The 26,011-nt window shown below is 42.5% G+C and overlaps 1 protein-coding gene across 1 annotated transcript in view; it reads left to right on the top strand.

Annotated features, from left to right (window-relative positions):
- The window catches only part of PYGB (glycogen phosphorylase B), a 684,627-nt gene that overhangs the window by 606,779 nt on the left and 51,837 nt on the right, over positions 1 to 26,011 (top strand). Inside the window, exon 19 of the mRNA XM_086927201.1 lies at positions 23,004 to 23,070. Within this exon, the coding sequence (XP_086783327.1) occupies positions 23,004 to 23,070 (67 nt within the window). The remainder of the gene's footprint in view (positions 1 to 23,003; positions 23,071 to 26,011) is intronic.

Here is a 26,011-nt window from a genome sequence, read left to right as displayed (position 1 = left end):
CAACTCCTTCAGTTCCTTCCAAGTAGAAACATTCTCAAACACCATAAGTTGGCAGCTGTTTCCGCCTCCCCATAATTTGATTTTTAGTGACATTTTGTATCGTGCACAATATTGGGCAATTTGGTCAGCATATCGATTTCCGGCTGTCCCATCGTCGTTGCCAGATTTGTGAGCAGCACACTTGACCACTGCCAATTCTTTGGGTAACTGGATTGCTTCCAGTAGGTTCTGTACCACTTTTCCATTTCTGATAGGGGTACCTGAGGAAGTCATGAATTCTCTTTGCAGCCACAACTGGCCGAAGTCATGCACAACCCCGTAACCATATTGGCTATGAGTGTATATGGTTACTCTCTTTTTTTTCCCTTGTTTACAAGCTCTTGCCAATGCAATTAATTCAGCTACTTGGGCAGATTTTATTTCACTTAAGTAAGATGCTTCTAGGGTCGTTTCTAGAGTGACTACCGCATAGGCAGCACTCAGACCTCCATCCTCATGTCTTAAACAGGAGCCATCCACAAACATCACAAGGTCTTCTACAGGTAAGGCTGTTTCTTTTATATCAGGACGTGGTTTAGTGCTAAATTCAGTTAGGTCAATGCAGTTATGCTCCATTTCATCCTCAACTTCTGCACTTTGGGTGTTTGGTAACAAGGTTGCTGGATTTAGTATATTAGATCGGGAAATTATCACATTTTCTGCACCTATAAGAATTCTCTCATACTTAGTCAGCCGACTGGGTGTGAGATACTGAGTCTTGGTTCTAGTCAGCAGAATCACAACTGAATGTGGAACATATACAGTTACGGGATGTCCCATAACAATGCTTTCACTTTGTTCTAGACTAGTGCAAGTTGCAGCTACTGCTTTCAGGCACCCAGGCAATCCAGCAGCCACTGGATCTAAAGTAGCCGAAAAAAAGGCCACTGGACGTCTGGTCAGACCATGTTCTTGGGTTAGGACTGAGAGTACACAATTGTCTCGTGTGTCACAAAACAGGTCAAAGTTTTTGGAATAGTCCGGCATTCCTAATGCAAGAGCTGAACACAGACAATTTCGTAATTTTATCCAGACTGTCATACTTTCGTCATCCCATGTAACTGGATCTTGTACTCCTTTCTTGGTCATTTTTATTAATGGTTTTGCTAGAACAGCAAACCCTGCAATCCACTGTCTGCAGTACCCTACAACTCCCAGGAACATTCTAACTTCTTTCTGGGTTCTGGGTAACTCCATGTCTCGAATTATTCTAATTGTTTCTGAAGTGACTTTCCGGATACCTTTTTCTATCTGGTGCCTCAGATATTTCACTGAATTTTTACAGAACTGCAATTTGTCAGGTGGTACTTTATGTCCTCCTTTTCCTAGATGATTCAACAAGGCAATGGTATCAGTAACACAGTCGTTCCGACTTTTAGACGCCACCAGAAGGTCGTCTATGTACTGGACCAAAACTGATTCTCTAGGCAGGATTAGTGATTCAAGGCATCTTTTTAAAATTTGATTGAAAATCGAAGGACTTTCTGTGTACCCCTGGGGGACAAGATTCCAGACTTAGACATGACTGTCGAATTCAAATGAGAAAATAAATTTGCTGTCTGGATGCAATGGGATGGAAAAGAATGTGTGGCATAAGTCAATAACGGTAAACCATTCCGCATTCCATGGAATTTGGTACAAGATCACTGCAGGGTTCGGCACAATAGGACAGCAAGGTACAACAATCTGGTTTACCTTTCGCAGGTCCTGCACTACCCTGTACTTTCCACTAGGCTTTTTAATTCCAATTATGGGTGAATTACAAGGACTGCTCATTACCTCCTGTATAATGTTAGCTTCTAGCAATCTTTTTACTTCAATAGCAACTCCGGCTTTCACTTCTGCATTCATTTTATACTGTTTGATATTCGGGTATACTGCATTTGTCTTAATGGCTATTTTAACTGGGTCTACATTTACCATTAATCCCACATCTCTCTCAGTGAAATCCCACACTTCTGGTATCACTTTCTGTTGGAGTTCTTCAGGTAGGTCCTGTATTGTCAGTGTCTTTATTTCTGTGTCAGGCCTTAGTAACATTAACTTGTACAGTCCATCTTCATCTGGGGTCTGAATTTCGACGCCCTTTGGTGTGCAAAAGATGGTACAGTTCATTTTGCACAACAAATCACGTCCCAGTAAATTCACAGGACTAGAGTCACAGACAACAAATTTGTGCATCCCTTTAAAGTTCCCTATAGACATCTCCATTGGTTCCGTTACTGGAGTACTGATTATTTGATTTGACACGCCCACTACTTGGATAGCTTCTCCCGAGAGGGGTAGGTTTGGAACGTCTACTGTTCTCACAGTAGAACGGGTTGCACCAGTGTCCAACAGAAAGGTGACGTCATTTCCTTCAACCTTTCCTTCAATGTATAGCCCTGTCTGGTCTACCGGTAAGGAGGCACCAAGCACGCACTCCTCGTCCTCCCCCCTTAGGCCCCGTCAGTATGGTTCATCACAGAGGAATGTATCATTTAACAGGAACTGCGAAGTTGCTGCATTTCTTTCATCTCTTCCTTCCCATACCTCGACCCCCCTCATTCTGCTGAGCTTGGTTCTTATAGTTAGGTCTAGGAGCTTGAGGCAACTGATTCTGTTTTACCTGTTGCTGGTTCTTTCGTGGCCCCTCTTTCTGCACCTGTGGATTTAAACCATTTATGGGGGCTTTACCAGCCTGCAAATGTGGACACTCGTCTCTCCAGTGCCCTATCTGACCGCACCCGTGACAGGGAAACTTCTTTTTGGCTTCTTCCCTACTCATTTTTACTCGGGGCTTCCCCCCTCCCCCAGAAGTAGTGTTTTGAGCATTATTATTCATTTTACTTAACTGTTTCTCTTGTTGTTCAGCCAATTTTACTTGTGCTCACATCACCCTCTCCTTCAGGGCTTTTCTTTTGTTCTCCAGCTCATCCTCACAGTACTTGGCGTACTTGAGGACCTCATCTATGGGTTTCCCTGCCAACAGATTTTATTATCCCTGATCCACTGGGATATTTCAGGCCTCAATCCCAACACGAATCGGTAAATGAAATGAGTCATATCCTTCATTTCGATATTATCGATTCCACTGTAGGTTTTGAATACCTGTAGTAGTCGTTCATAGTAGGAGTGCACGGTTTCATCACGATTTTGGGTAGTTCTATCTATTCGGGTCCAATAAGTTTCTTTTGCTGACACTTTTCTCTTTTAGGTATTGTATTACTTTATCATACTTTCTCATTACCTCTGGCGAGGGAGCTCCGGTTCTGGAGTCTCTCTCATATTCTTCACTGGGCCAATCAACGGCAATTTTGCATTCTGTCCACAAGTCTACAGGAACTACAATGTCAAGGAACCCATCCAGGTCCTTCAAGAGACATTTTTGGACCTTCACGAATCGCTCAACCTGCCTATACCATTCCACAGGTTTCTCTCTCAATTTTGGGAAATCATTGGTAAAGGTCACAATGTCCATGCCGGGACCATGGTACATGTACATATTTCCCACCTGGTACTTCTCTCATGGGATACAGATTTTCTGCCTTGTCAGCTTTCTTTAGAACATATTCAGAAGTCTTTGGTTTGGCCTTACTGTCTTCCTTTTTCTTTGCCCACCTGGCTTTCCACTTGTCTAGATCTCCCCATTTCTGTATTATGTTCAGCAACTCCTTTATCTGTATCTTCTTTCCTGACACATTCATATTTTCTAAATCTTTGTCGGAAAATTCTGCTCTGTAAGGTTTCTGTAGTACCTTGGATCGACTAACATCTATACCCATACTTGCTGCTGTGTCCATTAATTTTTCATGGAACACTCTAGTGTTCTGGGTAAGGCTTTTGCATAGGAACAACAACTCTTCTTCATCAAGGGTATTTAACCTGTCTAATCCCACATTCCCAGCCGTCAGTTCCTCCAGCTCTATTCTTAGCTTGTATATATCTAATGGTTTCGGCTGAGGAGTTTCTTTTTCCATTTCTCTGGACCATCGTTCTATTTCTTCCCGAGTCACTACAGTGGCACTCCGGGTACCTAAAGCTGTTTCTATCAGGACTTCCTTTGCCTTAGTCTGATTTCCCGACCGGGGTACACTGGTTCCAGGTTCCCTTATGGGCAGATCCATCAGGGAGATCACAGACTCACATTCGCTTGCCTGATCATCAACTATGAGCGGCTCTTTTCTAGGCGGTGCTACAATTGGCGTTATAACTGGAGTTCTCGGACTAGCCTGTCCATCCCCATAAAGAGGAACAACTGGACCAATAGTGATTGGAATTGTCAAGGCTTCAGGACTGGGATTTATCTGAGCTATAGTCTGAATAAGTTCATTTCGCTGTTTTATCAATGCTTCCTTTTCTCGTTCATGTAAAGCTCTTTCCATAGAGTTGTCATGCATTACTTGGGGTACTAATGGAGGGTATATATTCGGGCAGTTGGGATTGCCAAACCTGGTCTGTCATCATCGAAAGGTCTGTAATTTGGGATCGCTGTGCCAGGCCTACAAAATCCATCATTACCACTGAGTTTACTACCAGTACCAGCTATATCTGTCTCACTGGCCCTTCTACTTCTAGGATGTCAGAAAAATGGGTTTTTCGAACTCAGGGGCCCAGACTCTTCAGCATAGGGTAGTGGATTTTTCATTAATAAATCCTCCAGGTATTCATCTTCTGAATCCCCCATAGCCATTTAGTGTCGGGTTTTCTCTGTCCGTTTGCCTCCCTCTAGTTCTTTTGCTCCGTAATACTGGGAATAGTCCCTCGACCATCATATTCTGTCTCCACTGTTTCATTTTTTTCTCCTTTGTTTCCCGCTGCAATTTTGGATTCCATTTGGTCACTCCCTTATCCATTTGGGGTCGGTCTCGCTCTAGAGCCTCAATCTCCCATTCCTCTAAAGCTTCATATTGCGTTAATCTGGGTCTGGGGTGTAAGTCATTCATTCGGGTCCTCAAGTTAAACAGGATTCTACTATTGAAGGTACCATCGAGGGGAAATGCTAAGACTCCGTCATCTTCAGTATACTTTACCCAATTCTCCAACCATACGCAGGTATGATACCCTTTGTCAAACATCATAAATGATGCGGGAGTATTAGGTGGCGGAATGATTACACCCTCCCTAGTCCTAATGGGCTTGTCTTTCTTGAAATAGTTTTTAATCTTTTTGGCAAATGACATTTTTCTCTTGCTTCCCTACATATTGTAAGGTCTACCTCTTAGCATCTTCTCCTTATGAAAACCTAGATTTTTCGGATCAGGTAAGAATTCGGGATACCACATACACCTCTCCAAACTGTCTTCAAGCTCGGATTGATTCATTTTGTTTACTATTGCGCTTCCAATGCTAGCGCGTCTTTCAATTTACAGCAACCAATCAACACAAAGGTTTCAAATACTCTTGACCAATGGGTGCGCGGCCTTTTCGCGAGACGCGGTCTCACGCTTCGACCCCCACCCCTCCTTTACAATTCCAGCTTCGCTACACACCCGCTGTTTCGACCAATACCGGCGCGGCACGGAGTGACGTCAGTGCGACTTTGCAACCGACTCCCTCCTTCACAAGGTAACAGAAACTTTGAATTTTTCTTAAAGTGCAAGTGCTCAATTTAGTTAACAACGTATAACTTTCACCACTGTGCTCGAGGGTTTTAAAAAGGAACAAAGTTTTTCTCTCACTGCAAGTAAACCACTTTACATTCACTACGGATAGATCTTTCTGCCTATCCCCTCACACGAGCATTAGAGAACCTGCTACTTCTTTGACTCATCCACTTCTTTCCGGGATATATACTAAGTCAAAAGTTTCACCAGCTGACTCGTTTGCTATCACTCAAGCTCCGAAGAACCCACTACTTCTTCCGCGTGTGACCCTTACTAGGTGATATCACAACGGAAGGTATAACAGTGGACTTGTAGCTATCATTTATTCAATAATTTATTCAGAAAATCCTAATTAGCGCTTCCAGTTCTTCCTAACCCTGCACTAATCTCCCTCCCAGCCAGTGACCTCCCAGCCAAGTGGATTCTACTCACCACTTGCTATTCTATTTCCCCGGGGATTCCAAACAACATAGAACGATCACTCACAATTTGTTAATCACATGCAATAATATAGCAGCATTTCAAAGATATATAATTTCAGAACATTTATAACATTTTCAAAGCAATAATAGAAAATGTATTTTAGCAGCAATAACATTTTAGCAGCACATTTTATTTTTCACAGTTCATCAGAAACTATCTTATCTACCTATCTTAACTAGTCCTAACCATCCTCTTGCTACCAGAAAATTACTGATAGAGCGCGCAGGTCGTCCGACTCTTTACTTCACCAAAATTACACGCATTTGAGCCCATTGATGTGTTTAAGACTGCATTTTTGTGAATCGGACGAGTTTACACGCTACTATCAGTAATTCTTGTGTTTTTCTTACCACTATTTCCAGAGTACCTGACTTACCCCCTTGTCACAGGTACCTATGTTCCTGACAAATCAGGAGCTAGCAGTGGGTAGGAGATAAGACTACCAAAATTTCCTAATACATTTACATAACAATTTACGAATTCTAATGACCACAGACACCTGAAGGGTTTTCAAGATTTTATGTAGTAAAAGTTTAGAGTTCGTATGCCATAAGAATAACGTTTATACAGATTAGAATATCAATAACTAGAATCAGGACTAAAATGTGACTATAAATGAGCGTGAGCACCATTGAGTGCGAACAATCTACAGGAATAGGGTAACAAGGAACATGCTATTCAGTTTCAGGCTTATACTAAGGCAGGTAAAATGGGAAAGAACATACTATTTAGTAGAGTGCTATTATTTCTACAAGTGATTTAAACAGACCTTATTCTAACTACTAATTTAAGCATAGATTCCAAATGAGAGTAAAATAGATCACACTAAGTAAGCAAACAGTTCAATAATATCCTACAGGTAAGGGAAAAGTTGGAACATAACTAATAAAAAAGTTGCATGTAAGTCTTTTGGAGAAGACAGGGAAAATAACATAGGCAAGGATGCTTTATTAAAAAAAGGAGAGAAAGTGATAGAAGATAGACGGACACCCACAGTTATATTTACCTAGGACGGGAATGAGAACTAACCCTGGCCACGGGTCAGTTTGGGAAAAGGCAAGGACAAGGACCCTCAAGGACTTAGGATGCCAGTAAGCGAGCAGGTACAGCTCATGGACAGTCAGGACAGGATACCCCTCAGGATTTGGATCAGGACTGGGCTCATCAAAGGGCATGACCAACACCTGCAGTTTCGGATGCAACGCCTGCGCTACTCCCTCTCTGCACGGAATCCGCCAATAACCCCGATTGGGTTCTCAAATCTCCCAGCAAAGTGCTTCGCCAGCACTTAATTCTATTCCACCCCTTGGAGTTTGTGGAAATTACGGACAGCAGCTCTCTGTATCAATCACCTATAGAGTTCGTAGGGTCGGTGACAGGTCTGCTACTCGGACAAGTCGGACAATTTCTCTAGCTAAACCTAGTCTAGTTATTCTGTTTTCGGGTCCATGGACCACCCATAAATGTTGCAAATGAAAGGAACCCCAACTTTGGATTGGACAAGTGAGGTGGTTAGGTCATTGTCACCACCTAGAATTCGATGTTCACATAATTAATATTCAATTTTTGTACCCACCCATTACATTCCAGTTCCCATGGCATACGTGTAAAAGAGAACAATAGGGCACACAAACATTATCACATAAGTTGATACATTTCAGGTACAAGTCGAAGTCTTCTCCTAGGGCAGAGGGTAGGTTCCCAGGAGCATCTCAGTTTCGGCAGCCAGCTGGCTGAGTTCCACTGTTGCAAGACTTCGTTTCTCCTGTCACGTGATGAGTCCCTTTCAGACTTCTAAGATGGAGAGGCTCCCCACTCCCAGGCCCACAGATACGCGGTACATGAAAAGTAAGCGAAAACAAATTAGAAACACAGAAAAATTGAATACACTGTTTACCATTATGAGCTTCACTGCACCCCTTACTTCATAATATCTATAGCATTAGAGGATTAAGCAGAAATAGACAGCTAAGCAAAAGCGGCAGTAGCAAGCAGAGAGCATGTTAAAAACAAAGCGGCCATTTTAGCAGTAATGCGCATGTGCGAAAAATCCCTCCAGAACTACGAGTGCGTCACATCACATGGGTATGACCGACGCATGCGCAGACTAGATTTCTGCAAAGCAGCGATCCTTTAGTATGCAAGCTTCGTTAGGATTAATAGACACATAGGCAAGCATCTCTGGGGCACCCGCGTGTTGTGTGAAAGTGCATTATTAATGACAAAACAGGTTGATTAATGACATTATTGGTTATGCGAGGTTCTTGAATGTGAGCAAGTCGCTTTACGTGCGAATCCTTGCTTCATCAGTATCAAATTGCTCAAATGGTCTTATGATGTAATATACCTTACTTTTGAGGATATCAGTCACCCAGGGGTTTTAGAACAGAATGAGTTTGTGGTAAACATTTTTGAAAAAGATGTATTTAAACAAGTTTGTGTGGATAAAGAAATCCTAGCACAAGGGTTTTTCCCCAAACATATCACCCAGATGTCTTCAATAGGAAGACATATTATTAATTGCCCGTTATTAATGAATTCAATATCTCAATCTTGTAGGGAGCTAATTTCCATGAGACGCAATTTTATGCAAAATGGCGGATGTATTGGACACCAACATGCTTAAATAAAATCAATCCAGGACATTCAAAGCGCTGCTTTAGATGTCAAGCATCAGACTCTGGTCATTGGTCTATTATTGTCTCTTATAGTTGAGATATGTCCTAGACTAAATACATTTTTGGATTTGGATTTCTGTTATTTAGAGAACCTTCCAGGTGTGCCAATCAACCTAATTTTCTAGGTTATTAGGATTTAATTTGAGCCAAAATACATTGGTTAGGCACAAAGGCTTATTTATATATTACTATGCTAGTCGCACATTCCAAAATACTCTAAAAATGGCAGACTGGCTCAGTTCCACAATTTTCAGAATGGCTATGCAAAATATCTGAAGTTCATAAATGAGAAGAATTGTATGTAAAAAGAATGGCTGCCAATTCAAAACGTTTGCAGCTCTGGGGTAATTTGTTCTTGAAAACCCATAGTAGTATTGCTGTTGTCGCGTAATGTAGATGCAATCAGACCCCAGGCTACGACACAGGATATATCTTTTTAGAGCATTTGTAGATAGGGGTATGGATGGTATTTTTTGCGGTCTCAATTTTTTACCACATGTGTTTGGTATCAAGGGTTAGTTCCAGTAACGTGTCATGGATGTTATTCATAATTATTGTAAATTTGTATTGGTATAATGGCCGAATATCCACTGTGTTTTTTAAAGCTATTTATTGTTGTTATGAATGTTCTTATACTGTGTCACTTCTAGCAAAAATTAAAATAAAAAGAATTAAATCCTCACTCACCAAGGTGTTCGGCATCATCATAGGCTAGCAGTGCATTGCCTAACGTGCCCCTCAATGGGGTCTCTCTGGTTGAGATATTCTCACTGACCATGGTAAATACCTGTGCATCAGTGTCAAATGAAAGAAAAAATGTCTATAGATGCCACCAAGACTATAACTTTTATTTACAGAGACTAGCGATCTATGACAAGGTTAACAACTCTGAGGGCATGTTTAACCTGAGGTGTTCTGTGGGTCCTCTCCCTTGCGCCAGGCTGGGTGTCTCGCTAGCTGGGTGAGAATTCTTGGTCCTCAACAAATAGTTTCCTACCAATCCTATTGGGTTAATAACAACATAGAAAGTACTACATAAATCTTGGTTATCAAATAAAGGTTTACCTCAGGTTTCCTGGAAATGTAAAATTCTGGTATTTTGTACACGATGAAGCACGCATTTTGATTTTTCAGGGTACCAGATATGTGGCATCAGGGAATAAAAACCAAAGATGCATCTGTGATGATGAGTCAGGGTACTTACCACTGGGGCCTCCTACTATGCTGTGTGTTTTATTTTCTCTTCACTAATCAATCTTTCCACTGGCTGTTTGTTATGTTATGTTATGTGATGTTAAACATACTTATAAAGCACACGTAACACCATACGGTTTCATGGCACTGGGGTCCAGGGAATACTACTGATAAGTGATTCATTTGTACACCTGGCAAAAGAGACATGTCTTTAAGAGTTTCCTAAATTGTGGATATGATGTTATTGATCTGATATCCAGAGGAAGGGAGTTCCTAAATTGAGGGGCTAGGACGGCAAATCTTAATCCCCCCCCCAGTTTCTTGTGTTTAAAAGATGGAATAGTTAGGAAATTGAAATGGAAAAACCTAAGATCCTGAGTAGGGGAGTATCTCTGTATCTGAGTAGATACAAACACTGGGCATTTGCCATAGAGCGCTTTAAAAATGATCCTCCCAACTTGAATGCACTGCGTTTGACAGCCAGAAGCCAGGGTAACTTTTTCATGAGAGGGGTGACATGGTGCCATCTAGGCTGGTGATAGATTAATCTAGCTGCCTGATTTTGCACCATTTGAAGCCTTTTAGATTGTAATGCCAGTATAGCAAAGTACAGTGAATTAGCGTAACCAATATGAGAGATGACTAAGGCTAATACTACTTGTGTCAGGGCTTCAGTGGTAAGAAATCTGCTGATCTTCCTGATCCTTCAGAGCTGAAAGAAGCAGGTAGAAGCCTCTGTCCTAATCTGGGATTTTTGGTCACAGCAATATGCCCGCTGGCCTCAGCACCTCTAATTCCCAGTTAAAAGAGACAAATCTGTGGTATGCACTCCATCGCTCACTCAGTCGTGCATATGCTCACTCAGTCAACAAATTCAAAAGTTGTTTTATTCTGATGCACTCCATGCTATACGTGACATTTCGAGTCCACACTCACTGGTTGGAAGGACATGTCATAATGCCTGTCAAGAAATGGCTAAAGTAAGAAAGAGCTCTTCCCATGAGGGATTAAAATAAAGTTGGGTATGTAAATGCATATTTGCATATTATATGCAGAATTCTCCACACAGTGGAAAATGCATACACGGTGTACAAGTGATTACCTCCAGAATTCTACTAGTGACCTAGATTTCCTTGTGCAAGTCTGAAATTGGTCACAGATTCGTTACAAATAGTATATTTGCTCCAAATGTTAGTATAATCATTTAGGAGCAAATTTTAGACTTTTTTTCTCTGGGTTTTGTGAATTCGATATAGTTTCAAATTACTGAGCTACTAATATTAACGTTTATGAAAGGGAATGTAGTTTTGGTTTGTAGTGTGTTTAAGCACATTTCTTATTGCTGATTTCTTTTTACAATTTAATGGGGTCTTCTGGACCAAAACTCCCTCTTAATTATCTTACTTTTACTCCTACTTACAGTGGCATTGCCAGTGTTAAAATGCATTAGCTGCCCATATTAACCACCTCTTTGACTTTTTCTGTTTTCAGTAGTCATACTGGCAACAACCTTACTCCTCTACTGATGACTTAAGAGCTGTAGTTAGATCGTCATTTGTATTGCAGTGCTGTGCATCCACAATCTTGAATACAATTTACTCTGCCCATTGTTCGATGTAAAAACCTAGCAACTACCAAAGATGATACTCACACAAAGCTGGCCAGCATCTGTACTGTCATGAGTCTACATGTGCTAGGACCATTGCGGTTCTGGGCGGACTCAATAGAGGAAGTATGCAACTTGCTGGGAGGTGTTAATGGTTATGATTACGCTAAATTTACTCCTTGCCTTACCTACTGAATCCAATACTGATGGTCTTTTATTTGCCTGTTGAAAGTGGTAGAGGGGAGCAAAACAATTCAAGGTTATACTTACAAATTAGTCATGGGTTAAAGGACACAGACTCTTGACTTCATTTGATGGGTTTATTATAAGCAAAAAATACAGTTGATGGACAGAATGCAGAACAATGTCTTACATTCACCCCAGTGCAAATATCTGGGCCTAAATCCATCGTTTTTTTGCACTCCACACCACCAACTACCAAGCCACGTCTGAGCATACCCAGCCCACTCGGGTGAAAATTGCAATATGCTCAGACGTGAGTCCCAGGCTCTCCACATCACTGGAGTCAAGCTATCCAGGCTGAAGAAGGCTGATAGCCAGAAACCGGTCCTTGGATGCTTTATTCCGGTCTAGGAAAGACATGGCTTGGTAGTTCGGGCTTGACTGTTCCCATGAGGCACAGGGTCAAGGCTGATTTGCATATAGCCATTGTCTGACCTAGGGTGGTGTGGAGTGCAAAAAAACGATGGATTTAGGCCCAGATCTTTGTACTGGGGTGAATGTAAGACATTGTTCTGCATTCTGTCCATCAACTGTTGTTTTTGCATTTGTCACCCCGAGTGGGCTGGGTATGCTCAGACGTGAGTCCCAGGCTCTCCACATCACTGGAGTCAAGCTCTCCAGGCTGAAGAAGGCTGATATCCAGAAACCGGTCCTTGGATGCTTTATTCCGGTCTAGGAAAGACATGGCTTGGTAGTTCGGGCTTGACTGTTCCAATGAGGCACAGGGTGAAGGCTGATTTGCTTATAGCCATTGTCTGACCTAGGGTGGTGTGGAGTGCAAAAAAATGATGGATTTAGGCCCAGATCTTTGTACTGAGATGAATGTAAGACATTGTTCCGGCATTCTGTCCATCAACTGTGTTTTTTGCAATTTTCACGCCGAGTGGGCTGGGTATGCTCAGACGTGAGTCCCAGGCTCTCCACATCACTGGAGTCAAGCTATCCAGGCTGAAGAAGGCTGATAGCCAGAAACCGGTCCTTGGATACTTGATTCCGGTCTAGGAAAGACATGGCTTGGTAGATCGGGCTGGACTGTTCCCATGAGGCACAGGGTCACGGGTGATTTGCATATAGCCATTGTCTGACCTAGGATGGTGTGGAATGCAAAAAAACGATGGATTTAGGCCCGGATCTTTGTACTGGGGTGAATGTAAGACATTTTTCTGCATTCTGTCCATCAACTGTGTTTTTTGTGGGTTTATTATAAGGCCAAAAATAATTGAATATAAACTCACCTTAATATCAGAGTATAGAGGTACATAAAAATCAATACAGAGCCAAGTCTACGAATATAATTCATTCGGCATAAAAGGCATAATGTAATGAACTCCAAAATCAAGATGCAACACAGAATAGAAGCTGAGTCCAATTCTCTTTTCATTGAGATGAAAACAAAATGTATCTTTCCCTACTCTGCTCTCAATGAGGATCCTGCCTATCTCCCTTGTATCATACCCCAAAGGTGTCAGCACATGTTGACTTCCTAAGAAGTACTCACTTCAAATGGGTCTGATAGCTTAAGGCTATGGAGCTCGCTCTAAGATGCTCCTTCTCCGATGAAAATGCAGAAGTCTTCCGAATCTGTCCCTGCGCATCATACAAAAGGACAATGTTCAGCCCCCGATACGTCATAGAATAAAACTTTCAATTGCAACATTTCTGTACTTTTCCACAGGAGCCATGTTGTTCAGCTCCTGTCCAGTGGCCTTGGTTCCCATATCAGCCAGATACGAAAGGCGTCCTCCATTTTCGCCTGCTAGTCTTCTCCAAAGACATTCCATGTATCTCCTTAAATCTAAGAATAATGAGGTCTAATTCCTGCACCTGCAGTAGGATGAGAACATGCTACCTTCGAATACAAAAATGATTCATTTAATTGTTTATTGAGCAACCAAGGAGTACAAAACTCTAAACAACTTGCAGTGTTGGGCCTATAGTGCAGACCACTTAAACGATACACGGTTACATTGTATGGGTATAATTTCATCCTGCACATTATGCATACAGGAATTATAGGCTTTACTAATACATACAAATCCTACTGAAATGTGCATACGACAATTTAATGCTTATATGATTTGAATAAATGCATCTTAATAGTCATGAAACACTGCAAATGATAAAATATAAGTGAGTGCATTTGAACCATGAGTATAATGCACCCCTACAATTTAGAGTGCTGTGAGCGCTCTATCAGTGACCCCCTCTTATGACTAGTGTCCTAACGCCAACATCTACCCACTCACAGTTTTCTCCTTGTAGATAAGACCAACCTAAACAGAAGTTGTAACTTGCCTTCCCTGTCTAAATCTTTCTAACCCTTTAGGTGCAAATAATGACTGTCCTGCAGTCATTCTAACTGCTGCTCTCGTTTCTTTAGGGAGTTTTCATTATGTTGTTCCTTTTGCCATTTGTAAGCTTTGATAGCTCCAAAGAGTACAATTATACATATGACAGCTATTATGATCGTGGCTATTGTCAGGAACATAATTGCAGCACTGTTGAACTTTCAATAATTTACAGACTCCTCTGGCTTTTGCTAATAGCACATCTAAAGCAAGACGATTTTGAAGAACTATAGCCCTTATCGAAACCATCTCCCCATCAATAAGTAATACAATTTGGGCCGTATTCACAGAGAGCTTATCCACTATTGTTGCCAATTTTCAAATTTTCACATCATTCAAAATCACAGCCACACTAGGTATCATGGCTCCAAATACATCTCCAACAATTTCTCCAGTACTTGCACCACGTTTTCCTCTGTGAACTCTTTTTCCTTCCAAGGGCCATAGATCATCTACATGAAAGATTTTGGGAAATAGGCAATTTCACATAAGCACTTTTTCCACACACAAAATACGCATTTGGTACTATGGTTAATTTGTCCAATAGCGCCTTTCTTATTGACTCCTCAATTAAGAAAATTGTTCGCAATCACTCTCACCCACAAATATTTTATCATAATATGTTGACGGGTGTCTAATGCCCAATTTCCCTTTTTGCTGAAAGTCCAAAGCTATTGGACCAGAGCTTCCATTTGCCTTATCATCTAATTCTTCCTGTGCCCATGGGATAACCTTATGGTTTGGGTCTGGTCTAAATAAAGTCTGCCTATGTCGATCTTCTATCTGATCCACAAACTTCTTTTCTATATCAGATAACATGCAGGTCAGATTGTGTCTATGAGCATACAATGTATCCAGAGTAATAGTAGGCACAAAATACATAGACATCCTCTCTACCTCCTTATAGTAATTATATTTATTCATGTACTTAAGAACTGGAACTTCTGAGAGTACCACATCATAATTTGAGAAGTAGTACTCAAAATGGGCCTTACTATAAAACATGCTCAGCAACACACTACATAAGTCAAAGGTAAGTGATGATATCATATGCCCTCATCTACTGAGGCTGGCAGTTGCATAGACACATAAAAATCTTTTCTTTCCATTGTATCAACATACTCATACAACAAACCAGCATATGCATTCAGCGTGAAATCACCTTTTGACAAATCTACGTGCAACATCCGACTAGTATCCCTAATCATAGCTCTATCTTTGGCAGATGCACCCTCTCCAACATCTGAGGCAGGTGGGGTAGGTGCTGCCTGTTCCCAATTCTTTTCAGCATCGTGAGACCCAACCAAAGATGTAACAATCCCCACAGTTATAACAGTAAGCACCACAACAATAAAGGTACCAATTATGCATTTCTTCTTGTGTCCTGACTTTCCAGATTCCATTTTTGAAGCGCTATTCGGATTCCTTGAGGCGCAACCGAAATCAACAAAGTCTCTTTTCTTCTTTTCTCTGCTTGATTTTATTAATTACAATGTCTTTTTATTTATTTTTGTTCTTTTCCATTCCATTATTGCACTGTTTAGTTCAACCATACTAAACCTGTTGAAGAGATATAGTCAGCCCTAGTCCTCAGTTCTTCTTCTATTGAAAGTCCCTACTTTAAATCTTCTTCCACTTGGGCCTAGGTTATCTTCTTTCTAAGGTTAATAAGTTCCTCTTTCACAGTTCAAGCTTCATCGTTTATGATATTAGATCCAAGCATAGCAAGAACCAGCTGCAGAATCTCTGCGCGAATCTCTCCCATTTCTTGTGCGGTAGGCTGTCGACCAAAGGTAGGAAAAGCAACTTGGTTAAGGATCAAAAATCGCGAACCACTCAACCTTGGTGGATCAGGAACTGTCGGAGTCAGAATTCCGAAAGCATCAACTCCAGGGAGTATTAACTGAATATCAATTGTCAGAGTGCTCCCTCCGTGACTCACTGTGCCGGTCCCCAACCTCCCGGATCTCTCCGGTCTCTGCATCTGCAGCCAGGTACGTCCACTCAGGAGATGCGTACTTTTGAGAAGGTACTCTCTCTCTTCTGGATCGTCTTAGACCATCCGGTCTTTCTTCAGTTTCACTTTGATCTGATTCAGATGTTTCAGGAATCAGAGCGAGATTTTTCTCGGATGCAATCCTTATGTTCAGCCTTTCTTTCTTTGTTGGCCACCATGCTGCTGCAGCATCTGCTCGCCTTTCTTCCTCTCGATCTGATCCTTCTGCACCAGGCTGTTCACTCTGCTCTGGTTCAAAGTTCACTTCTACAATTTCGTCTGTCTCCGAATCTGAATTCAACTCTGGAGCTATTTGATTTATTCTTTCTTGTTCGGTTGATTGTTCTGCCTCATTAAGAGTTCTCACGATTTGACCTGTTCTTTCTGTTTCTGTTGCATTCTCAGTTGCTCTTCTCGGAACAAGGGGAGTCGTTTCCTCAATAGTTTCTGGGACTCTGCGAGTATTTGAAGCGTGGATCCAATTTGGCAATCCTCCACTCTTCACCGCTGTACTTGTGACCAAGATCACCTGATATGGTCCTCGCCAACGAGCATAAATGCAGCTGTTCCTCACATGCTTTCGAACAAGCACCCAGTCACCAGGGTTAAGATCATGCAGCAGGTCTCTCGAGGTGAATGCAGACGCAGCCTCGACCTGGTCAGCCACATCAGCCACCACATCAGCCAGTCCCCTACAACAATCCATAACCAAATCATCTGTGATGTTTATCAATGCTGTAGCTAGCACCATATGCAATCGAATAGTTCTGTAGTTCTATCAGGATTGCTACTCAGACTCATCAATACCAATGGCAACGCATCTGGCCATTTCAGGGAATTTGACGAACACACCTTTGACACCCTCATTTTGATTGTGCCGTTTATCTGTTCCACAAGGCCAGAAGCCTCATGCCTGTAGCTACAGTGCAATCTCTGAACAATCTTCAAGGCTGTACACAATAATTTAATGATTTCATTATGGAAGTGTGTTCCTCTATCTGTCTCCACCGCTTCAAACCCATATTGGCTGTCCGTATATATAGTCACTCGGACTCCATCCACAATGGTACAGGCACGTATTAGAGGAATAATCTCGGCCACCTGACCAGAGTATAATCTTTTCAAACAGGCAGCTTCCACCACCCCCAAGATGGTGCACACAGCAAACGCTACTCTCAAACACCCTTCATTGTCTCTTAAGCATGAACCATCAACAAAAAGGATCAAATCAGATTCAAGCAGCGTTCATCAACAATGTCAGGTCTGGGTTTGGTAGATAGCTAAGTAACATCCAGACAGTCATGTTCTTTACACTCCTCTTCTTCTTCTTGCAGAAGAGGCAACAATGTGGCAGGTTTCAAAGTTGTACAGCATTTCAGAGTAACATTTTGCAGTAGTCAATATAACTTGTTCATACTTTGTAAGTCTGTTATTCGTTAAATACTGTGTTTTTGTTCTTGTCATTAACAGTTCTACTGAATGTGGTACATAAACGGTCAGTGGGTGACCCATCACTATGCTTTCACATCTCTCTATGCTGACATCTGTTGCAGCAACGAATTTTAGACATCCGGGCAATGCAGAAGCTACTGGATCTAATGTATCGGAAAAATAAGCTACTGGTCTACGGGCACCTCCATGTGTCTGTACAAGAACCGCTAACGCACATCCCTACTTCTCACAGCAGAAGAGCGAAAACGCTTCATTGTAATCTGGCATTCCCAGAGCTGGAGCGCGACAGAGGCTCTCTCTCAGCTCAAAGAAGGCACTCAAGCAGTCGTTATCCCATGGTACCGGATCAGAAATGTCTTTTCAAGTCAACCTCAATAGTGGCTTTGCTTGCAAGGAAACATTTGGGATCCACTGTCGACAATAGCCGACCATTCCCAAAAACATGCAGACTTCTTTCTGTATTTTTGGAGTTCCCATTTGCAGAATCGTCTCTATGCGATCTGGTGACACTCTTCGTTTTCCCTTCTCAATTCGATGACCCAGATACTGCACTTCTGTTTGACAATACTGAAGCTTGTGTGGGTACACCTTGTGTCCATTCTCTACCAAATGATTCAGCAAAGCTACTGTGTCGATCCTGCAAGCATCCTCAGTCTCTGAAGCGACCAAATGTCTGTTAATATACTGAACCAGGACTGAGCTCTGGGGCATCACTAGCCCTTCCAAATTAGTTTTCAAACATTGACTGAAGATAGAGGGACTTTCTCTATATCCTTGAGGTGTTGGGATGTAGGGGAAATAGGGCTTGCGTGCCTTCCTTTTGTCACCTTCGTTTTTTCCTGTATGACTGCCTGCATGATTGGGTGCACATAGGAACTTGTAGATAGTCCCTTAGGTTATTCAATAAAAGGACCTACCTCCAGGATGCCGGCGCAAGGTTTCTTTTACGGTCCCTTGCCTTTGGACTTCCGGTTCCTATTTTGATTTCCCAGTGCCATGCTGTTGGATTCTTGATCTGAGAGCTCTTGTGTGCCTACTTAGTTCACTTCCTCCCTGCATCGGGGTCACCCATCACCCTGATTATTTAGTCAGATGTATGGTGTCTGCGGTGGGGGTAGCGCACTGGGATATTCTTCACTCCTGCAGTGCTTGGTGGGTTGGCAAACAGAACAGAAAACCAAGCCCAAAAATTATTGCACTGCCTGAGTGAAGATGGATGATGAGGTGGATAGTGTGGAGGTGCGCTTGATGCAGGATTTATTGGCAGCTATAACTACTTTGCAGGCAGAGGTGCAGGGCCTCCAGAAGGAAAATCATGGGTTACAAGCCGAACTTAGTGTCAATAGAGCACGGGAGAGTGTTTGGGGTAAGGCGTTGGGCCCTTGTGCTAAACAAAAGGGTCCTCTTGTACAACCAGCTACCTTCCAGTTTGATCATGTAACAGCTCAGGTAGGGCCTCCTATATATTTTACAGTAAATACCCCTGTTCCCGTCCCGTTAGCGGCTCCTAAGAGATTTTCTGGGGACAGTAGCAAATACAGGGTCTTCATGAACCAGTGTCTATTGCATTTTATGTGTTGTTCTGCTGGATTTTCCTGATGATACCGCAAAGGTGGCGTTTGTTATTTCTTACTTAGCTGGTACTGCAGCTAGTTGGGCTGTCCCTTTGGTGGACAGTGATGATCCGATGTTATACAGTTTTCCTGCTTTCAAAGAACAAATGCATAGTCTCTTTGCTAAACATGCATTCATGCAAGCCAGTGATGCGGAGTGTCTTAAATTGAGACAAGGGAAGCATGATCTGTTGACTTATGTAGCTACATTTAATTGTTTTGTGGCAGAAACACCATGGCCCCTTGCAAAAAGAACATCATTGTTTTACCAGGGGTTGTGTGAGGAATTAAAGGATGTGGTGTCACAGGTTGTAAACTTTATGGACCTGGTGGTGAAACTCAACCATAGGTTGTCAGAACGGAAGGGGGAGAGGACTCAATTTCAAGCCTCTCGAATGGTAGTCGTTAGAGGGGACTCACGGAACACGGGGGAATCAAAGCTAGGTCCTGAGCCAATGCAGATGGGGGAGTTAGGGGTCCATTAACCAAAGAAGAGAAGGAACGGCGACAAACCCTAAAATTGTGCCTATATTGTGGAAAAGGAGAGCATTATGCCAGGGAGTGCCCCTTGAAACCATCTGACTGAAAGGAAATTGACTGCATTTAAGCTAGAGGTTTTGTTTAAAGATGCCCTCACCTGCCAACGCGGCTTTTGATACCGTCTCCCACTCCATACTGCTGGATAGACTCCATAATATAGGGATTTCTGACACTCCTCTGGCCTGAATAAAATCATTCCTAACGGACAGAACACAAAGGTTGTGGTGTCGACCCTTTATGTCCAAAGATAAAAAAAACCTTAGCTGTGGAGTCCCTCAAGGGTCGGCTCTCAGTCCCCTTTTCTTCAATGTCTACTTAGCACCTCTGGCAAAGGTAATAGAGGCATTTGGAGTCAGAGTGGTCTCATATGCTGATGATACGCAGCTAATTTTCTCCTTTAGAGACAACTCTGACCACAGACTCGAGAACTTCAAAGCTTGTCTCTCCAACATTGTATCTTGGATGACTGATACCACCTTGAAGCTAAAAACCAACAAAACGGAGGTGCTATTTTTCAACCAGGCAGCCCCCCTGCAGCCATCCAAGTGGTGGCCATCAGAGCTGAATCCACCCCCATTCCCTGTTAAAGCTGCTCGTAATCTGGGCTTTCAAATTGATAACGAATTATCCTATAAGACCCAAATTCATAGAGTGACTACTGACTGCTTTGGCAAACTGCGTATGATAAAAAAGATCTCCTCCTACTTGCCCATAGACTCTATGAAGACTATAGTCCATGCCCTCCTTACCTCACACTTAGATTATTCTAACAGCCTATACGTGGGAGTTCCAGCCTATCTCCTACAACGGTTGCAGATCGTTCAGAATGCTGCGGCCAGGCTGATCTGCAAGGTCCCTTACCGCCATCTCCCCTCACCTGAAGAACCTTCACTGGTTGCCAATATCCTCCCGAATCCAGTTAAAAGCCCTGGTACTTACCTTCAGGACTCTGAACGGTTAAGGTCCGGGGTATCTCAGACGAAGGTTGAAGCTAGTCCATTCATCACAAGCTCTTAGATCTAACCACCTCCGTCTCCTGCTCCCCCCGCTTCCAACGAGCTAGAAAAGGTGGTAGAGCTTTTGCGGTGGTTACTTCCAGACATTGGAATTCCCTTCCAGTAAATCTTCACCTGGCTGAATCGGAATTGCAGTTCCGATGTAAACTGAAGACATTGCTATTTTCCAGCCGCTAACCTTAGGTTCTTCGTCGTTGCTGTCCTCAGCGCCGGGACACCCCCGTTGGGGGTAGCCGCGCGCTTAGCAAATTTCATAAATAAATAAAACGCGGTTCCTGACTTAGGAATTGATGCAGCACACTTAAGATAGGTTTCCATCCAAAATGCTTTCAGTATCTTGCTGTGTTCTTCTTTGTTCAGCTCCATAACGCCAACTCTCCTATCTGACTTTGATCTGGAGTTTTCTAGAATGTTTAAGATGCTCATGAATGGGTGTGATGTAATTGATGTTTAGTAATATTTTTGATACCTAGTTCAATGCAGAAGGTATGTTTCAAATCATATTATCTCATCTTCTGAATTAAGGTATATGACCATTAGGATTTCGTCTCGTTAAGGACAACCAGGAAAGTCAGAGAATACAGTTTAGGTAATTCAGAAAACAGATAGTCTATAAAACTGATCTATTTTTAAATGCATCAATATCTGGATGATGTGATACTAGCACTGATGCCCAGTGTTCTGAAAAATTTAAGTGTAGACGTAAAGCATATTTTACTGAATTTTCCAATAAAATAAAGTCAGGTTTACTACAGATCACTAGATGTTTATACTTGTTCCTTACGGGCTCTCCTTTAAGCCCATGCGTAGATATAATACTATTTATCTTACTTGAAAAGTAATTTTTATTGAAGCCATCATGTCAACTAAAAGAGTAAGTAAATTCCAAGCATCATTGATTGATAAAACCTTCTACCTTTGAAATGGTTATAGTAGCTCTTGAATCACATCCATTTTTTTTATTTCAGTCAGTTAATTGCTTTGCCTGTCTCATTAGGTCCCCAGTTTCCAGCTGAATGGTTTTAAACACACTAACAATCAAAACTATGGGGATGATTGCAATGGAGGATGTTCGGACCGCTGACTGCTATCGCGCCAGTCAGGAGACTGCCCGACAAGCACTCAATGATCCGACCGCAGCATATGGTGAGACCTCCGGACTGGCGGTCAGAAAGTGCTCATTTACACAGCAGCTTGTGCTGCGGCCCAGGCACAGCGGCAGTGTAAAGGAGCACTTTGTGCGCATCCAGGCTCTGTGTGCCATGCACCCATGTGGTGCTCGGCACATGGTGCATGGAGGTGAGTGGGAGCACTACATGTGCCCCCAGCGTCACTTAAAAGTGGCCCATGTCAGTCACGGACCCTGTTTGGTGCCTCCAAAGTCCCTTTCCAACAGCCTTTTCATATCGGAAAGGGATATCTTAATCCCAACGGTGGTGCCTGCCTTGGCAGCGCCTCCATTCGGGATTCCGATTCCAACTGCCGCCCCGTTGGGAGCAGATGATCCTGTTGTAGGTGGCAGTCTTCCCTCGGACCGAATAGAGTCCGAACGCCTGCATCATAATGGGGTGGTCAGACTGAATGCCTGTCGGCGGTCGGACAGCCACTGACGGCCTGTAGGTGTGCGGTCTGACTGCCATTGAATCAAGCCCTATATGTCAGTTGTTAGTAGTCGTATTTTGTAAGACTTAGTGGCAACGCTAAATCAGTTTTGTAAATGATGATACATGTTTTAAACCTACTCTATTTAAAGGGAATGTATCTATGTGCGCTCAAAGATTGGATCTTTGTACGTACTGGTGATGTTTATTTCTTTTCATGTGTGTTCATTATGGGAAATAAGTGAGTACCAATTAAAATAGGTTTGTGCATTTTTAGGAATACTGAATTATAAATGGCAATCACAAGTTGTAATAAATTTAATTTACCACTCACTTGTGGACATTAATGGCCAATATCACAGGAAAACATGAAACCAATAGTCAGATACACTCACATTTAAGCACCAGGTGTCCAAATTAAGGTGACACATAAAGGGAAGTTGACGTTGGATTTTCAGAGGGACAACTGGGTCACTGAGCTAGAATGAACAATTTAATAACACACTTATATGTTCCAGGTGTATACAGGTTTATTTATGTTGGAACTTGTAATGAGACTCAGGCCACTTAACTCTTCTAATGTAAATCTTTGTCTTTACGTGTTTGTAGATTTAAAGTGTTTGCTGACTATGAAGCCTATATGAAAAGTCAAGCCGAAGTCGATCAGCTCTTCAAGGTAAGGCTGTATTAAGGCAGAATTTCACACGTGCAATCTCATTGAAATTACTGACTTCACTTCCCGGTGTATTCATTAAAAAAAACTAAATACCTATTTTACTTGAAGGGTTTACTAGACTTTTATTACAGCCTCTTGAGACCATTTACTCATCCTCATGATGCTGCCGTCACTCCAGCTGACACTCCAGGCAAGGATAGGAATTTATGTAGGGGTCCCCTTCTGGTGAGCCTCCAGTTCAAAGGTCCTTATTAGGATTGTCTGACATCGGGCCTTCTTGCAATAGAATTGGAAGGTGGATATTGAGACTACACGTTTGTTATCAAACTTTCAGCTAGCCAAGAAGCCACGTCACCTTTTGCTGCGCCAATCCTGAAATCTCTTTGTTCCAGAAATCCTTGTGGTGCATGGCAAACCTCACCTGACAACTCTTCAGCACACTAGGAAATTGGCACAAAGAAATGCTGTACCATCTTTATACAACAAAAGACATCCCACACTGTGCTGCTTGACTTGGTGCTGATTAGGCGAACAGGGCTGGGTCCATGTAGAGCATAAGTGAGGCTGGCCCTTGTTAGGTTTTGTGTTGTGAAAGTGCCTCCTCTACTATACCTTTAGATACTCGAGCACAGACAGGGTGAATTTACAAAGCTTCATGTTCTCAATGCAGTTTCATATGCAACAGCTTTTAAATAAATGATTATCAGTAACAATATCCAATAGTTAAATAAGATACAGACTCTCACTAGTGGTAAAGTTGTGCACACATCAATGTAGAATTCCTAGAAATGATGCCTAGTGAATGTAAACCTTTTAGATAATGAGCTATCCGTGAAAAGCAAGACCTGGATTGGGCCACCAGGCCAGAGTTTAAGGAGCACGCTGGGGGAAGAAGTAATGAAGTATTGACCCTGCTCCAGTGGGAACAGCCCCACTGTGGGATGGGTTTGCCCAGATGTGGTTCTATGCTCACTGAGTCACTGGAACTAAGTTATACCTGGCTGACGAAACCTAATTTGGGCAAAACCGGTCCTGGGTTACTTGTGTTCTGGTTCAGAGAGGACCTAGTGTGGCAGTTCAGGCTAGACTGTTCTCATTGGAGCTTTGTCAAGACTGGTTTGCATAGGGATGGGTCCAAACTGAGGTGGCATGGTGTGTAAAATAACAACATATTGGGATGTAGCCGAAGTAATTACCAGTGGCGGAAATTAATTCAAGCATTCAGTTCATTACTTTTTTGTACACAAAGAGCAACATGTGTGATGGATGTATTTCTTCATAACATTGTGCAGACCACCCGGATTATATCCATAGCTGATATGCTCAAAACTATTAATCATAAATGTCTTTGTTGTATGTGATCTGGGAAATCAATCTACGACAGGAGTCTGGAATTACGCGATTTCAGGAGATATATTTTTGTTGCTCAACTTAAACATGCCCTTGAATAATGACAAACACTGCACACATATTGTAGAATAGCATGATCCCCTCTCTGGAATGTTTGTGACTTCCACGCAAATACCATTCCAAACTGGACCTCAGTTGACCTCCATGCACAATAGAATTTAGTACAAGATGAAAGCGGTGAAGAAACATGGCATCAACAAACAAATTACTTACCTTTAATAATGCTTTCTGGTGGATAGTTACCAGATTCCTCACCTTTAGAATATCCCTCATGTGCGAAGCTGGACCTGGAAATGTTCTCAGCAGTGCCAAATGCACACCATTATGTGGTGAAGTGCGGCTCCACGTTGCTTTCATTCCGCCTTATAAGTGAAGGAGCAGAAAGCACCACCCCTGTGCGCTGATGTCTGTTTTTTGGTTGACTCTTTTCATGCCCTTGGACGCAGAGCACAAAACAATTGTCTGCTCAAATGTGCGCATCTCTAATTTGTGACCTTTTTAATTTTTAAAAAGAGACACTACAGAACAGGGAAGTGGGAGGGCAGTGAAGATCTGTGGTTACAGTATCCACCAGAATCAGCATTACGAAAGGTAAGTAACTTGTTCTTCTCTTGGATACTTCTAACCACAGATTCTTCACCTTTAGAATAGATACCAAAGCAGTACCTCCTGAAGGAGGAGGGTCAATCGAGTGGGCTCAAACCAAAAGTCTTACAGGACCGTATAGGTGTAATGCCCTTCCTTCCCGACATTGTTGCCAAGGTAGTAGTGCTTCTTGAACTTGAGCACTGAAGCCAACACTGCAGCCTGAAAGATGTCCAGGACAGGCACTCTGATGCCAATGCAGTGATGGTAGCCTTAGCCCAGGTGGAATAAGCTCTCAGAACTTCCAGATGCAGCTTTTTGGCCGTGTGTAAAAGATCTTATTGTAGAGCACTGTTCACCTAGACAGAGTCAATATCTGCACCGCCGTGCCTTCATTTCCCCAAAGAAGCCCACAAAAAGCTGAGCGTCCACTGAGCGATTTTTGGTGTGATTGATGTAAAAGCTTAAAGCTTATTTTGGGTTCCAGTGGATGGAGTTTCGACCCCTTTTTAAAGAGGTGAGGCAGGGCAAAGAACGTTAGATGGGTGATAGACTGCTCAACATAAAAAGTACTCCCGACTTTCAGCAAGATGGCCGTCCGTGTCCTAAGCACCAGTCTGTCTGGAAAAAAGGTGGTGTAGGTTGATTTTACCGATAGGGCCTGTAGATTACTGATTAGACAAACTCTTGAAAGTCAGAAGACACAGTGAGAAGCTGTACATCGGCTCAATGGCAGTGCACATGAGGAACGGTAGGACCAAGTTAAGGACTCACTGTGACATCCTAATTGGCTTTGGGAGGAACGTGTGTCAAACCTTTAAAAAGCCACTTCACAACATGTGATATAAACAAGGACAGTTGGTCCGACAAACGCAAAAGCCTGAAAGGTCAGACCAACAACCTTTAACAGTGTCCACTGCAAGACCTTGCTGGGACAAAGACAAAA

This window comes from Lissotriton vulgaris, chromosome 6, assembly GCF_964263255.1.
Source record: "Lissotriton vulgaris chromosome 6, aLisVul1.2, whole genome shotgun sequence".
Lineage (NCBI taxonomy): Eukaryota > Metazoa > Chordata > Amphibia > Caudata > Salamandridae > Lissotriton > Lissotriton vulgaris.
This window is presented reverse-complemented; position numbering and strand designations above follow the sequence as displayed.